At 40.0% G+C, this 16,747-nt stretch overlaps 3 protein-coding genes across 7 annotated transcripts in view; 1 reads left to right on the top strand and 2 right to left on the bottom strand.

Moving 5' to 3' along the window:
- Nucleotides 1-776: 776 nt before the first annotated feature.
- On the bottom strand, nucleotides 777-4,088 carry LOC138617760 (C-C chemokine receptor type 4). Of its 2 annotated transcripts, none has more exons than XM_069693013.1 (4): nucleotides 4,020-4,088; nucleotides 2,456-2,604; nucleotides 2,051-2,223; nucleotides 777-1,775 (listed from the first exon to the last, which is right to left on the bottom strand). In XM_069693013.1, the coding sequence occupies exons 1-4, from the start codon at nucleotides 4,076-4,078 to the stop codon at nucleotides 1,059-1,061; spliced, it is 1,098 nt and encodes a 365-aa protein (XP_069549114.1). In that variant the 5' UTR covers nucleotides 4,079-4,088; the 3' UTR covers nucleotides 777-1,058. The 2 variants fall into 2 exon arrangements, with proteins under 2 accessions (XP_069549114.1, XP_069549115.1); XM_069693014.1 differs by lacking the exon at nucleotides 4,020-4,088 and adding an exon at nucleotides 3,285-3,460.
- Nucleotides 4,089-6,648: 2,560 nt separating this feature from the next.
- On the bottom strand, nucleotides 6,649-9,311 carry LOC138617759 (C-C chemokine receptor type 1-like). Of its 2 annotated transcripts, XM_069693012.1 has the most exons (3): nucleotides 9,246-9,311; nucleotides 8,130-8,282; nucleotides 6,649-7,789 (listed from the first exon to the last, which is right to left on the bottom strand). In XM_069693012.1, exons 1-3 carry the CDS (start codon nucleotides 9,250-9,252, stop codon nucleotides 6,894-6,896), a joined length of 1,056 nt encoding a protein of 351 aa, XP_069549113.1. In that variant the 5' UTR covers nucleotides 9,253-9,311; the 3' UTR covers nucleotides 6,649-6,893. The 2 variants fall into 2 exon arrangements, with proteins under 2 accessions (XP_069549113.1, XP_069549112.1); XM_069693011.1 differs by lacking the exon at nucleotides 9,246-9,311 and having other exon boundaries at nucleotides 8,130-8,346.
- A 1,746-nt stretch (nucleotides 9,312-11,057) lies between these two features.
- Nucleotides 11,058-16,747, top strand: part of cobl (cordon-bleu WH2 repeat protein) — a 51,920-nt gene continuing 46,230 nt past the window's right edge. For all 3 annotated transcript variants that reach the window (XM_069693176.1, XM_069693177.1, XM_069693175.1), the window contains exons 1-2: nucleotides 11,058-11,244; nucleotides 11,416-11,493. In XM_069693176.1, the coding sequence (XP_069549277.1) occupies nucleotides 11,465-11,493 (29 nt within the window). In that variant the 5' untranslated portion in view covers nucleotides 11,058-11,244; nucleotides 11,416-11,464. The remainder of the gene's footprint in view (nucleotides 11,245-11,415; nucleotides 11,494-16,747) is intronic.

The following is a 16,747-nucleotide window of genomic DNA, read 5'->3' as shown; positions in this document are numbered from 1 at the left end:
AGCTTACAACTCTAAGACCCTGCACGGACTTCCCTTGCTGCAAGTAAAACTCAGATTTGGTGCCAAGCCTTGTTTTTGTCTGACTGTGGGTTTGATTCTTGTCCTATCAGCGCTATGTTACGGTTCTGAAACCAACAGTCATTTTGTTTCAGTATGGCTATCTTTGTGAGAACATTCACCGACATAATGCCCCTTACCCTAACCTCGTCTGTCACAACTAACTTCCCTAATTTAAACCTAATTCTAACCTGAACCCTGAAACTGGGTGTAACAGTGAGGAAATGTCCCTCCTGTGCTACTGTAGGTTCAGGCAGGCCTTGGCATCTCGTACTTCCTGGGTCACCCATTAAGCAGGGTATAAAAGCTGCACCAAATGAGCTGCTGTCAGGCTGCTTTTCCCTTCTGGTGTCTGAGTGCTACGTAAATTGCAATTCGTAACGATCTGGTAGGTGTTATTAAGGTTCAGCCTTGAAGTAAATCTTGACTGCTGTTGGTTACCTTTTGTTTGTTTTTACTCCGGACCCAGCTCCACAGGGAGGCCCAAACCAGGTGTGAGCCTGCCTAGACAGCAGAGGCATTTCACTATGTTGCAGTCTAAAAATTGTTTAAATAAACTTTGCAATCTTTAGGGAATCCATTGTCTCACTCCATTATTTTCCATCACTTGTGGATCTGTGGTTAGTTTTATCCAAAATCTGGTCTAAAAAAATGGTCTTCAGAGACAGTTGTAGAAGCGCACTACGCAGTTTAAATCTCAATGGACACAGAATAAAGAAAAAAAAAAACATTTTATTTTCTATTATTTTACTTTACAAAACAGTATACTTTTACAAGTTAGAAACAATCTTTGAGTAAATGTTTAATATATTTGTTTCATTGTGTACAAAGTGCATCATTATGAATCATTTAGTTTTTACTGTGAATAGAATCAGCACCTTTTTACAACTCTCAGATGCATAAAACACATGCACTACACCACACACATTCAATGTAATCTTTGCAGTCTCTTACTTTCAATGAAAACAAAAAGAAAATGCACCCCACCGGGTGACACATTTTTAATAGTCTGATCTTGATCTTACAGGTGTGTTGGAAGTCTCTCTGTCTGTGGTGTCTCTGTGGCTCATAGTCCCTCTGCTCTGGTAAGTCCAGCACACCTTTGACAGCAGTTTGCCCAGTGACTTCCTAAACTTCTCCCCTACGAATGCATAGATCACTGGATTTACGCAGCAATGAGAGAGCGCGATGATCTCAGCAAAGTCCATGGCATAGCTGATGGTTTTCGAAGCCTCGCAGGTGTTGAAGACTTCGAGCAGCTCCAGTGTCTGAAGGAAAACTGTGACGTTGTAGGGGATCCAGCATACCACAAACACACAGACTACAGTGAATATCAGCCTTACAGCTTTGTTCTTCTTGGAATTCCTGGACTTGGACAACACAAGAAGGATTTTCACGTAGCAGAAAATCATGATGGGAAGGCACACGAAAAGGCTCACTGTGTTCTCAAGGAAGTTTCTCAACATCTTCCAAAAATGCTGCCTAACCTCGGGGTAGAGGGGCTGGCACTGGGAGCTGTTTTCCTCTGCATCTATCTCCAGGGAGGCAAATATCACCTGCGGGATTGCCATGATGACAGATATTACCCAGATGATGATGCTGACCAAGGTTCCGTAGCGAAGTGTCCGGGCTCGCATTGCTGCCACAGCATAGACGATGGCCAGGTAGCGGTCCACGCTCATTAGAGTCACAAACAAGGTGCCACTGTAGAAACCTAACTGTTCGGAGGAGGAAGCAAAGTAAGACCAGGACGTTCCATGACATGACGTGACATTTGTCAGGATATGTGAGGCTTATAACACAGCCGACATTACACAGCAGCCGCTTCACACGTAGCCCGAGGACAGCTGTTGTTACCACAGACAGCATCTGTTATCAGCTCTTTGTGAATTCTATTCCAAATATTAAGTAGCCAAAGTTTGTTCAGTTCTGAGTCTGAAGTATGAATGAGTTGTTATTGTTTGTGTGCTAAATAATATAAAAACAGCCTCACCTGATAGATTCCTGTTATGAGTTTGCATAACACAAGGTTCTGGGAACTGTGGCCCCAGAGGGGCAGGGATACAGCCAATACCAGGTCAGACACAGACAGGTTGAAGAGGCATACATCTGTCATAGTTTTCAGCTTTATGTTCCGAAGGAGAACCCATAGAACGGTGCAGTTGCCTGTGAAAGTATTTCAAACCTTTAGTTGATATTTTGAGTTTCCTATTATTTCTGGTAGCATGTAATCTGACCATTGCATGATTCACCTGAAGCTAAACTGAGTTAAATTCAGAGTCTATAAATGTTGTAGTATGTGGCAGCGGTACATTCTTACACAAAAAAAACAACTTGATAAAGTAAAAATGAATAATAAATAATCAAATATACTCCTCAGAATGCCTTTTCACCATACCTAGTAGACTGAGACAAAACAGCATGTAGTACAAAACTGCCAAGACCATGGTGAACTCTGGACTGCTTCTCTGATAACAGGTGGCATTATAATCATAGTCAGACATCTCAGAGTAAATCAATGAGTCGTTCTCTGACGTGTTCATATTCCTGTGGGAGACATCAAAATATTTAGTCAGTAATACAGTTCAAAAGTGGTAAAAAAAAGTATTAAGAATGGTCTACTGTGGTCCATCATGATTATTATTTTTATTATAGAGAGAAAATATACAGAAGTAAGAGTGGCATCAAACTGTATTAGTAATTAAATGAATGCCTTAATTATCCTAAGTTAAATCAACTGATGCCAACCAGTAAAAATTAAGGGATATAAATCCCACACAGGTAATAACAATATTTAGTGCACCAAAGTAACAATTCCTGGCACCAAATGAACAAGTTGGGCAAACACAGGTCTAGCTCAAGTCTGGTGGGCATTTGTTTTGTCCTTCTTCAGAGTTTTACTCTTAGACCTTCAGTTCATCAATTAATAAAAAAGTGAAAACAGCACAAGAGACTTTCCTTCTTTTAAACTTCCTCAATCAGTTAAATTTGCTTTTCCCTCCCATTAGTCGTCGTTTACTTTTCTCAGCACCGTGCCATCTTCACTTATATAACAGGCATAATAGATAAATAAAAGAAGGTTTAGGAGGAAAAACAAGACCATAATGAACAATTCTGTTTTGATTTGAACAAAATGTATACAAAAAAATTAACACATGAAGCTTGTCTTCTTTATCCATCTTGAAGTGGCTGAATTATCAAAACATAAAGATTTTTCATCTACTTACTTTATAATGTAATCCTTTAACTCCTGATTCTATTTTCTTCTGATATTCAGAAAAATATTAAATATTATTTTCCCTGGAAGCAAAAAGCCACTCATAAATCTTTAAAAAAAAGAAAAAAGAAATCTTATATTTCTCCTTTTTATGAGACACACTGTTCCACCATCATGAATGAATGCCCTATTGGACATTTTGGAGAAATAAAAACTTTTTAAAAGGAAGAGATAGTTTTGAAATGTGAGGCAGTTCAGAGATATTCCTGGACTTTCCTGCCCTTTAAGTTGAACTTTTCAGAAACAAATCATCAGTTAGTGAGTCATGTCTGAAAGGTCTCTAACAAACATCAAAATTGACTGAAACTTTGGTGAATTCCGTATTAACTTCCCATTTGTGAATATAGCGTAATGTCTGCGCTACAAGTCATATTTTCAACTACCAGCCTAGAAGGCTTGTATGTTCATGAATATCACAAACTTCCTCCTAATCTGACCATAATCAAATTCATGTGCTACTTTAAACCACGTCAAACATTTTCTGTCACTATCAACATATACAGAACCACCTGCTATCGACCCTCACTTCCTGTGGCTGCCACAGTTTACGCACACACACACACACACACACACACACACGCACATCAAGCCTCAACTTCTCACAGGTTTTAGGTGTAGGAGGTGAATGAGATAAAGAAGTAAAGAACAGGTAAACATTTAGAAATCCAAATGTTAAAGTGCTTACCACATGCTTTGACAAAATAACTGCTCCTGAATTTGTGTTGTTGAATGGTGCACCACCATTTACATCATCCTGCCATTTGCATTGCATTCTTTTTGTGCCAAAGTTTGCTGCAGTGCTCATTTCTTGTTAGGTGAATTCTGGGTTTTGTCATTTCCTCTGCATTGTGTTCATCCTGCAGAGGTGTCAATGAGGTTTTCTGAGAAATGTCCCTGTATGCAGGAGGCACAGCAAAGATTGTAGGGGAATCTATATTCTAATGAGGACCTTTTCTCTTTTTCTTTGGTCTTTTCAAATATACCTCTGAAGAGATGTTTCTGTTCTTTTTTCTTTTCTTTTTTTTTGTCAAAACAGCATTTAGCTGAGCAGAAACTTCAGGCACTAGCACTAACTTGCTCAACTTAGATATGCTCAGATTTATTGAAATCTATATGTAGTCTATGTAACACACTAGATTTCCTGTGTTTTAGGACTGTCTTTAGGTCGCTCTGGAAGTGAAGGAAACACGGCAAATGTTTGTAGTTTAAAACAAGGAACTGAACTGCAATTTATTATAGTTATTAACACACGCACAGAAAATCAAGGGAACAACATAAAAGAAAAATCTTGTCAAATAATAACCCCAATACTGGTATTTCTCCCACAGTCAGTCAGTTTCAGTCTATTGTCTTTCAGTCTACTACCCAGGTAGTTTATGTCTGGAGGCTCTCAGACTAACTCTGATCTGAATCTTCTTGCTCGTCGGTGCTCCGGCAGGAGAATCCAAGAAGCCCAAATGCAGCTTCACCCACGGTGATCAGGTGATCAGGGGTCGCAGGGTCACTCAGCTCCAGCGCTCTGTGGAGGTTTAGTGGGGATCGCTGTCTCCATCACAGATCCATACAAAAAAAAAAATTGTTTTTAAATCTGCATACAGCAGAATTGAATATGATGTCAGTACTGTAATTTATAAACTCTATCGTTGGTGTAACAGTAAATGACCAGTAAAATAGTATTACACACACACACACACACATATATATATATATAATATTATTCACTATGGTCAATATTAACATATTTCACACACACATGTACTCATGTCTCAGTGACATCTGTCACTTACACCTAACAGGCATTATTTAAACGTCCACCGTTACTAAGCAACACACTCAACAGCTGTTCTCAATCTGACCCGTTTACTTCTGGCGCTAAAACCAGAAAATGACGTCATCGTTCCCGCTCGGCTTCAACAGGTCCCGACGCATTAACCCCTCAGCGCTTAGATAGCCCCGTCGGTCACATGTAGCGCCACAATCACAGATATCAATCCCGTAAAATAATATTCAACAACAAATTAATATTTACCTCCGACTGGTTATTTTTTTCTCTTCTCTCCTGATAGGTATCTTTAGCAGCCCAAATAAACAACTGTTTACAACTGTCCTCCTTTGTAGCTCTACAGCAAACGGCTCACCGGAGACTCTTCTCAGACTTAAAATAAACTTCTTCCTTCGGAGTCGGTCTGGTTAACGATCAAATAAATAAAGCTCCTCAAAAGCAGTGAGCAGAAATCAACCAAATGAGATTCTTCAGTGGTGTCGATCATGAGCTGCTGTTTCATTGGAGACATAAAGGGTCGTCTACCAGGAGAAGGCTTTGATCTCCCGACGTGCACGAGAGCTAATCAACAATTGCCTATTTTGATGTGCAACATCTCAAATGGCCTTTTTTTTTTAAATTTTTGTTTTACTATTTATCTTTTCCTGCATCATCTCAGATAAACATGAGAGGTTTTGCAATTTGTTTAATTTATCCTTAGCAACTGTCCGTGGCAGTGTCAACTGCAAACTAACCTTCACAAAAAAAAAAGAACAAACAACTTCTCCAAAACCACAGTGAACAGCTGGCTTTAGTAAGTGGAAGATGAGTGGTATAAATTCACGTCTCAAGAAAATGTAGGAGAGGAGATGACCGGATGTCAAACTTTAATAAACTCATCATTGCAAGTAACTTTAAAAAAAAAAAAAAGCACAACTTAAAAGATGAAACCTAAAAAATCAGCAACTGAACATTTAAGCTGAAATGTGTGAAAGAGATGTAAAATGGCAGTACAATTAATAACAGGAAAATAAAGAGAATGTAAGGATGCAATATAATGTACATATATATACACAAAAGTCAGGCATAAAACAATGGTAGCAAATTTGTTCCATATCAATAGATTGAAAACCATGACACATGATAAAGTTCCACCTCCGTAGCTTCAAATTACCATCACACATTTGAAGGAAAAAGTTTTTCCACACAAATGAAAAATAAAAAGTTGTAAAACAGTAGGTTTTTTTTTTGAATGATGTGTTTTTGCCAACTTGCTGGCTCATCAAGAAATGTGTCAATATGTTATAGGCACAGGCAAGCAAGCTTTGTGGTTACAGGCTGAGTTTTGTTTCCTACAATGTTAGCAGGAGTAGGAGGGGTATTGCAGAGAATTTAGAAAATACTTAAGATTATACAGTAGATGATGGTACTATCAAGTCACACTATGGAAATAAATGGCTACACATCTGAGACTTTATGGTCAAAATAAAATCCTTTGCAAATTCAAAGAACAAATAAAAATTCACAGTATGGAAATAAATCTGAAACACATCTGAAACTTTATGGTCAAAATAAAATCCTTTGCAAATTCAAAGAACAGATAAACTCAAAAGGGGCTCAGTGAAGCTTTTAAAGATGAGACATTGTTGAGTAACCCTGTCATGAGTGGAAAGTGGAAGTGAAAAACAAACAAACAAACCAACAAATCAAATGATTGCAACATGAACAATGCATGGTCTGCAGTAAGAGCAAGGCTAACGGGATAAAAAAAAAAAAAAAAAAATCATCTGCGGCCTCCTACATGATAAAAGTGAAAGTGACGTCAGAGGACCTTGACGCAACTGAGCTTTTCCTGAATGAGCTATCTGGAAAATTTCTGGTGGAGCCAGGCACCCACTGTTTCAGCAGCTGCGAGGCTCGTTTCATAAACTTCTGTCCCACAAAGGCGTATATGATGGGGTTCAGGCAGCAGTGAGTGTAAGCAAAGGCCTCAGTCACTGCTGTTGACAACCTTAGATTTCTGTCCCAGGTGCAGTTGTTTGGTATTTTATCTTTAGACTGCAGGAACTTCAACAAAAGGGAGATGTTATATGGGGCCCAGAACAAGAAGAAGACAAACATTATAAACATGATCAGCTTGACTACGCGATGCTTCTTTGCAGTCCTCATGTTCACCAGTATGGGGATGATCCTCGAATAGCAAACTACCATCACCAACAAGGGAATCACAAGACCCAGAACATTTGTTGTAACCACGCTGTACTGTTTCCAGTCTTCGTTTTTGGGGTTGTAGGAACATCCCTGCCCGTAAGAGTTATTTGTCACCGTTGTGAAGATGAAATCCGGCAGAGAGATGAACAAGCTCAGCATCCAGACAAACAAGGTTAGAGCAATTCCTGCCTTTATTGTGCGATATCGTGCCAGCCTGTGAGCGTGCATGATGACCACGTAGCGGTCCAGCGTCATGGCGACCATGAAGAAGATGCTGCTGAAGAAGCCGGACTGGTGGGAGCCAGAGACAAAACGGCACATAAAGTCTCCGAAAGGCCACTGTGTGACAACAATGTAGTGAGTGTAGAAAGGCAGCGTGAGGACAAAGAGGAGGTCGGAGACAGCCAGGTTGAAGAGGCAGATGTCTGTCAAGTTGGTCTGGTTGCGGTGCTTCGCCAGGACACACACCACAAGGCCATTACCTTGGGAGGAAAAGAACATTTAAATCCTTCAGCTCCATACATTAGTCTACATGTAAAGTTATTGACACAGTCACTCCCCCCGCCCCCCTCTCTCTCTCTTTCGGTTCTCTGTCTGACACCACTGCTCACCCCCCCCCCCACACACACACACACACACACCACCACCACACACACACACACGCACACACTCCACACAAACAATTCAAGTCTTCTCCCTGAATTTATATTATGAGCAAGATGGGGACTTCCTGTCTGTTCTAATTAGGAGGAAGGTCCTTGCAATGAAACAGACTTGTGTCCTCACATTGTACATATAATACGAACACACACACACACTTACCTATGAAGCCCAGGATGAAAACCAAACTGTAGAGAGTGGCCAGAAACGCCCTGCTAAAGTTCTGCGTGTCGACATAGTCGCAAGGACTGAAGGTTACACTGTCTTCATAGTACGATGAATAATCAAATATGGCAGTGGCATTTATGTCTTCATCTGCGGAGAGAGGTTTTTCTTGTAATTCCAACATTTACAACATCACACCTTATTTTAAATATACAGAAACAGTAAAGAGACTGTGTATAAACGGCCATGTTGCCTGTAGACATATGCTGTTGGTGGAGGAGAATGGATTTCGGTTCGGGGCGCTTACAGCATTAAGTAAAAAAAAACAAAAAACACTCAACTGTACTCACGGAGTACAGGGAAAGAAAGAAATGTTCCTCTCAGCTCCACTTGGCGTAGTTTAAAGGCAGATATCTCTGAGATGGAAGTCTCAAAACATAAATAAGACTAAATGATAAACCAAATCAATCTGCAAAAAAAAAGAGCAAAACTATCTGCATGGTTACCACTGTCAGTCAGTCGATAATGGAGGTTATTATGCCACCTGCTGGTTGTCCTTCGTAATTTACTCCCCTTTTGCAAACATTTGTCCTGCATTAATCTACAAGGGTGTTAAGATTATAACAAACGATACATCACCATTGTAAACACCAGCGTTAAGATGGGACGTGTCAGGCTGTCACCTCACTATACATCATCATACACCTGACTATTTCAGCTGGTGCACGGACAGTTGCTGTTCCTTTTGGTCTGTTTGCTTATGGATCTTTTTCTATGTGTTTACGGTGTGTTCCACATATTATTTATTTTACATTAGTTATCGTTATATTGTCTAGCAAATGTAGTAAATAAAGGACCATTTGTGATCATACTTTTCTGTATATACTATAAGGTACTTTTATATATATGTATATATATATATATATATATTTCTCTCTTCCAAACAATGAACCCAAAACTCCAAATCTGAATTAATGCATTTAGCTTCTAATCATGACAGCAGTGTAATAAGCCTTAAACACCACACATTAAACCAAAAATATATTTAACAGGTCTGCAAAACATTGACCTATAAATATTCACAAATTAGTGTGATTGCTCAAAAGTATTCACCTGACATGGTGATATCTCGGTGATGCTCTGTGATGCAGTTCAAAGCTCTGGATTGATGTGATATCCTGAAATGTACAGTGATGAACTAACTGACTAAAAGTGATCAGACCCCTAATAATGAGAAGCAAAGCAACAGAGATGTTCTGTAGCTTCCTGTAAGTTCCCCAGTGAGATCGTTATCAGGAGCCACATTTCACACCTATAAGCTTGCTAGTAAACACAAAGATGAACAAAACAGCAAACACAAAGATGAACAAAACAAAAAGCTTGTACTAATATGGTCACAATTATATCATTATTATCACAATTATATCATATATTTTAACAGTATTGATTTATCCAAAACGTTAAGAGTTTGTACAATTGTGTGTTTTCTCACTGATTATGGTAATTCAAGCTCTTATTACTTCTTTCTTTCTTTCTTTTTTATTTGACAAATATTTACTCCTACAAAAAAAGTTAGATTTAACCAGTTTATAATTACTCAGAAAAATGAGGAGCGAGTGATTGCATGTTCAAGTCCGTTTTGGTGATGGGATACTTTGTTTGGTTTGTTTTTATTGAGACAGTATATAACATTAGTTCAATGTTTGTTCAGAGATTTCTATTTAGTTGCTTGTATTACAGCAAAAACAAGGGATCCCTATCAAAAGCCTGTCATTTCAAAAGGATGTTGGTGAAATTGTTGCACTTTTTATACTGAGTCCACTGTTTTGGGCCATAATCAGTCACCTTTCAGTGATTTCTTCTTGTTTCTGCTTTATTTATGTTTTCTTGATTCACGTTTGTCTTCATTTATTTCATGCTGCTCATCTCTGCTGACTATCCTGTGTTGAACCCAGCGGTTTAACCCTTTTATATACCGTTTCCAGGTTTAATCTTGCGTGAACCCCAGTTTTGGGATAAAAACGTGCCACATGCTCTATGAGTGACCTCTTGTGGCGGAAAATCATATCGCAAGTTCCGCAGCAAAACAAGGTAGCACAAAGCATGCCGGGAGACAAGTTTTGAATTCTCATCAGCATTTCAATGAGGCATTATCATGGATGAACATTATGCATTCAAGCTTTGTTTAAATTACGACTCAAACTCTCGTATGTTCTATGTAAACCTAACAAAGATCCCCTTCACCACCACCACAACCAATAATAACAATAATAATAATAATAATAATCATAATAATAATAACCATCATCATCATAATGCCTCTGAAATTCTAAGCATATCACAATATGTCACCGCTGGAGTATTTATCTCATTGCTGTATCTATTTATTTTGTCTGTGCTATGTTTATGTCGGTATTGTTGTGGTGTGGTGAATGGGGGCCAATTGTATATCCGTGCCGTTGCTCTCCAGCTGGCGCTCAATGAATTCCCGGTGAGGATGATTGACGTGAGATCTGCTGACGAAGGCGGGCTGGAGAGAGCAGCAGCAAAAAACACAGGAAATGACGTAAATCTGCTTTCTCAATAAAAGAGAGCAAATTCAACAGGCGTTTACGGGGGGCAGTTCTGGCATTTTAGGGAATACAATGTGAACTAATGGAAAGTAACGGCATTAACAATGTTATATTTTTGATAGTTTATACATCTCGCGTATGTCCTCTATATCGGCATGTCAAATATTAAAAAAAAAACACAGGTCGGATGGGAAAACATGAAATGCGAGTTTATTTACGAACTCTTATTCTGAAACAACCTTCCGGAAGTTCTATTAAAATTCCCGTGGGCTTGATAATGATCCCAGAGGAAGTCAACCGGGAGGAGGAGGAGGAGGGAGGAGGGAGCTAAGATTATCAAGTGGATTTGACAAGTCACTCAGTGCACGAGAACGAGTCAGTAGGACTTGTTTGGACTGAAGTAAGTTTGACTGCAAGGTGTTGGACATGTTTGGACTCTCGTGTCGCAGTTAGTCTTCGCGGACACTGTGCGGCCGTTAGTTTCCAGGTCACAGTGGACGGGCATCTTTACGCACTGTCACTTGTTGGGCTGTTATACGGTGAGCGGTTGCTCTTTTCTTTTTTTTTTCTTCACATAAACTTCCCGAGAGGGAGATGAGAGAGGCTTTGCAAGAAAGCACGTAGTGAATGAGTTTGATTTTGATGCGTTAACTCGCAGGCGATGGTATATATTGGATTTCCACGGATTTGTTTTTATTTATTTTTTTTAGGTGCCCCCAGCTCGAAGTCGTCGCTAATCTGACGTTGGATATCCCGGCGATGACAGAGTCCTCCAAAGCGCCTTCAGGGTAAAGTCTTCTCAGAAACTCTCTGTTTTCTTCCTTTAACGGGTTACGCGGCTTGATACGAACTTTCTGACGCGAACTTTCTAGTTAATTACGTTAATTTCAGCTCTGAATTTGCTTCGGCTGTTTCCTCAAAATGAACGTTAACCATCTTATTTTATTTTAATTTTTTTTTAGTTTTCGCTCCATGTCTATTGTAAAATGCCATAACAATGGGCTCTATTCCTTTATTTTTTTCCTCTATCTTGCCATTTTGTGACACAATGTAATATTTCTGGTAAACTATCGCTGTGTGTTAATAAGCGTTTTACTCTGTCAATACAAACACTGGGGATTTAATTGGGGTTACACTGATTTGATTTGCAGCCCATTCAAAATTGGTGATGACCGTCCAACGCAACACTTTTACAAAGCATGCTGCCTATAGTCGGTGCTGACGACAGGGAGAGTGTTCCAGCAACACACACACACACACACACACACACACACACACACACACACACACACACACACACACACACAGAGAGAGAGTAAACAGAAGCAAAAATCTGTTTATTTAACCATGTGTTTGGTTGGTAGAGGAAAAAAACAAAAGTGTTGGTGGGACAACAGCAGTAACAAACTGCTGTCAACATACAATGTCTTTTTTTTAAATTTTTTTTTAATGTGTTGTTTGGTCTGTTAGCAGGAGTCTCTTTAGTCTTTTCATTAACATATGATTAGTACGCCTCTTTCACAGCTTGTCTTACTGGGACACTTGAATACAGTCATGCATTTCCTCTGGTCAAATGTTAACTGTAAAAATGACATTTTGCCTAAAGTCAACAGGTACAGCGGTGCCTTTTTGTCTTTGCTACATGCTGTGAGAGCTTATGAGCAAACATCACCTGATCACCTCGGCAAACAACTTGTTATTATCGCTGATTGTAAATTTGAAAGCCAAAATATGCTGCTGTTGAGAGCAGTGTCCATACAGTACGATGGCAGATTTGTCAGTGGGAAGTGCTCTTGGCTTTTGACATGTATTGTGTTGTGAAGGGTTATTAATCCTAAATACAGTCTAGCTAATGTCTGAATAGTTTGATCTATAAACAGAAAATGAGTGTAATGATATCTTTTGAGAGCAGCTCACTGACCAGGAATGACCCTACTTCAGCATCATTATGTGGTACTTGGACGCTAGTTATGGTAGTAACCGTGCATTAGAGAGTCAGCGCTGCTGACTTCATCAGTTCTGAACACAGGCCAGAAATTAGACGTCTCGTTCGTTTTATCCATCATGCGTGAACTGATCATGACCGTGTGGACAATGCCATCTTCTGTATGTAGCAGCAGATATGCTGTAAAAAAGTGGGTGTTCTTCAGCGAGAAACGGTGTTGACGATGTGAATAAAGGTTTGGTCTTTTGCTCCTCTGATCTTTAAAGTAAAGGTCCCTTTAACCAGATACTCTTAATTACAGTGATTTCAGACACTCAAGAGCTTTTTGGCCAAATTACAAAGTACACTGGTCGCCGAGTCAGCTGGCAGGAGGACCGAAATGCCTTTTTATCCGGTCAGTGTGTGTGTGTGTGGCATTTCTCTCCACATAAACTACCATGACAACTCCTTTTGTGTTGTGATCTCGATTTCGTCATCACACGGGGAGCAGCTACTTTACTGCACAGTGCGGCCCTAATGAAAACCCAGCTCATTAAAAACACATTATTATCACACCTCACACCTCACGGCCGCTGAGCAGACAAACGAGGATGGAAGAGACTGTTCTTTTGAGAGGAGAGAAATACTTTTGTCCCTGCCCTCTGAAATCTGAGCGCTACGGTGCACAAGTGTGTCTGTGTGTGTGTGTGTGTGTGTGTGTGTGTGTGTGTGTGTGTGTGTGTGTGTGTGTGTGTGTGTGTGTGTGTGTGTGTGTGTGTGTGTGTGTGTCTGGAGAGCCGCAGCGTGTCCTTCAGGAGTGGTAGAAAGGTAGCCTGAACGAAGCCTTGGTTCTGAGCTTTAAAAACCTGCAATTAAGCACAGCGACAAAAGTCAACTTCCTCTGTTGCCAGATACAGAATGATTTCCCAGAGTGCACTGAGGTCAAGATTATCCAAACTCCCACCCAAAATCTGGCAACGTGCTTCCTCAAAGGCAAACTGTATTTAATTAAAAAAAAAAAAAAGCCTCTTTGTTTGGGATGTATCAATGACACATGATTTGGTGGGTGAGAATCTGCTCCAGGAGTTGTGTTTACTCCTTGGTACGAGTTGGAGCATCGTGCGTGTTCATTTGGACGAGTCCTCTTTCTTAAAGTCTGCAGCATACACAACAGTCTTAATTAGCACACTGGTGTTTTCCTCTACATGTCTGGACCTGGTGTGTTCGTGTGTGTCTGTGAGTGACTGCCTATGTGTTTGTTTGTGCTGAGTGAGGTTTAGCCCAGAAGATTCATTTAATGTGTGTTTTTTTTTAAATTTTTTTTACATGGTCTTAATTTTAGTATCCACTCCCACAGAGGCAATTAGGAAGCAACAGACTAATTGAAATAAATGGGAGACCAATTAATAGGGAATCACTCAAACAAGTTCTAAATTCACAGCATTCCTCCATTGTGTCTTCAAATTGTTTTACTGAGCTGTTTGAGGTTTAATAGAAATTGTGTGGTTTTCTGTGTGTCTGCTTTTGGAGGCGCAATCTTGTATGACATCTGAACCTTGTGAGTTTTGGTCACAAGGTTCGGTCCCCAGCACTGATCATCCACCGTCGTATTTATTGCCACTTGTTGCCAGGCAGGCGTAGAAAAATATAAGAGCCTCACCACCATCCATATACTGATTTGTGCAGCCATCTGCTTCACTGTTGGTAGGTCGCACATTTTATTTTTTAATGCGTTTGTTGTTTGTGGCACAGTTTTTTTTCGTTTCTATTCAGTTTTCAAAGACAGATTTCACTGATAAATGCAGTATGTAATTACAAATAACTGTCCTCAGCACACGCCCAGAGATAACTACCGGCTTCCAAACGGTCCCGTCTCTGTGCACGTGCATGCCCGTGTGCACGTCTGAGTGTGGAGGGAGATCAACAGCGTTCACTGGCTGCAGTGTAAGTGGTCATTATTGTGAAGCCGTGCCCTCTGGACTAAAATATCAATCTCACTATTTGCATTGTATTTGAATGCTATGTGTTTCTTTCAGACCATATCGTTTCTTAGAATACTCAGATAGAGCAAGTAAGATAATATTACTGTATCTTTGATTGCTGTGTCTTTTCCCAGCTGGCCTCTCAAATATATATTTAGACAGATGCAGATGTAACTTTCCAACCTATCCACCCTTCACAAAATCTGTTCTATGTAGAAGATTAAGGTTGATGTGGTCAGCCACCACTGTTGGTCAGCACTGCTGACGAAGGGAGTTCCCTCTTTTTTCCTCTTACACTGGAAGGCTATTCTGTATGTACTTTCAGCCAAGAGGAAAGTGTGTGTATGGCCACGGCTGGATATTTAGGTTTATTTTTATGATGGGTTAAATTGAGCTCTTCTGAAAGTTGAGAGAGTGTACTTGAGGCATTGCGTTGTTGGCAGTGGGACAGAATGTATCTGCTAGTGTCTGCATCCATTTCACAGGCCATCCTGTTTTAGATAGAGAGGGTGTGGATGCAGCTTCCACAAGTTTGTTCTGTAACTATAACGGCTTGACCAAAGCACGCTGACTGAACCTATTGGAGCGAAGTCTAATAATAGATCAGGGTATGGCAGAAATACAGCAGAAGACTTGCTAATATAGCCTAGGGTTCTTTATGCATGCATGTTAAATAGTTAACTTATTAATGAAATACTAAAAGTGCTATCATTTTCACAAACGATGTTGTGGCTAGTGATTTTAGTAGGAGTTCATAATAAGGCCAGCCACAACAGGATGTTATTATTGGGTCCTTGGTCTGTGTTCAGATAAAGCAGTACTGGTGCTCTGAATATGTTTACTCCAAGACTCTGCCATGATATGCCCGTAACATTTTAAGACTGTATTTATAGACCGCCGTGCTCCTTAGGTCCCACTATCGACTACACGATCCACTCTGTTTTCTGCCGTTTGCCAACCTGAGTCCCCACTGTGCAAAAGCACTGGCAGACACCTTTTACAACAAAGTACTGCCCTTATATTTGACAGTGTCAAGTATCTACAGTAGTCTGTATCTGTCTCCTATGATGCAGCTGTTACAGGCTGCTCAGGTTTATTTCTGGAAGCCTGCTGTCATCTGTTAGTCACTGTGGTATGTGTGTTTGTCAGAGAGGGAAGACAGACGGACTGCATGTGTGCGAGTGGATGGAGCGATGGATTCCTCTACTCACCAGCTGAAGTGCCATAGCAGCGCGATCGCCTGATAAAGCAGGGGTGCGACAGCGCACAAGAGGTGATGGGTTTTCACATTTGTAACCCTTTGTGCTGCTTGCTTGTATCTTGATTACAGAAAAAAACAAAGGGAAAACCACTTGGTGTCGATGATTTAGCAACAGGTGAACTTTTCGAGTTAGTTTCAAGTTATTAAACTAGTATAAAGTGTCAGCAGGGAACACTTGCACATTCCTTATTTATGGCATTGATGCCTTGAAGGCATGTCTTTCTATTGTAGGCCATCAATGAATGCAAAAAAATAGTTTTTTTTTCTATAAATGCTTCATGTAGTGGTAAAGAATTCATTAACAATATTTCAAGCTTAATTTTACCAAAGCTTTAAAATAATTGGTGTTATAATTTTTCATATCAAAGGGATCTTGGGAGCCTACAGTAAAAGCTGTACCAACAATATCTGTAAGTAATATAATAATAATAATAAGTACATAATAAGTGCAAACATAAGTGTTTTTCTTCTCTCCAGCAGGGAGCTCTCTCTAAATAAACATGCAGCTAAGGGAATAGAGAACAGACTAATTATTATTTCCTGCTGTTCTGCTTCTACATTCCATCTCTCCTTCCTCTCCTCTCGAATGGGGGAGTCCACCCATCCACCCTTTTCTGTTGCCTTTGTTCACGTTCTCCATCTGTAGGAGGCTTCGTGCCACCTGAGATTCCCTCTTACCATCCTTTATTATCCCTTCTTCCCCTGCTTTAGGTCTGTTTGCCTCCCTGGAGTACAGTGAAAATCCCAGCTGGTAACTTGTTTCCAATGTAAATTAAAATGAAATGTACCGTGTATAGCCTTTAAAAGCCGACCATTGAAACGGACATCATTTGGGTTCTTGTGTAGATCAAAGCTGATAACTGGATCCAAAATGA

Source organism: Brachyistius frenatus, unplaced genomic scaffold (genome assembly GCF_029030835.1).
Source record: "Brachyistius frenatus isolate BFR_SWC_R1_liver_20210118 unplaced genomic scaffold, ASM2903083v1 Contig_14, whole genome shotgun sequence".
In the NCBI taxonomy this organism is placed as follows: Eukaryota; Metazoa; Chordata; class Actinopteri; family Embiotocidae; genus Brachyistius; species Brachyistius frenatus.
This window is presented reverse-complemented; position numbering and strand designations above follow the sequence as displayed.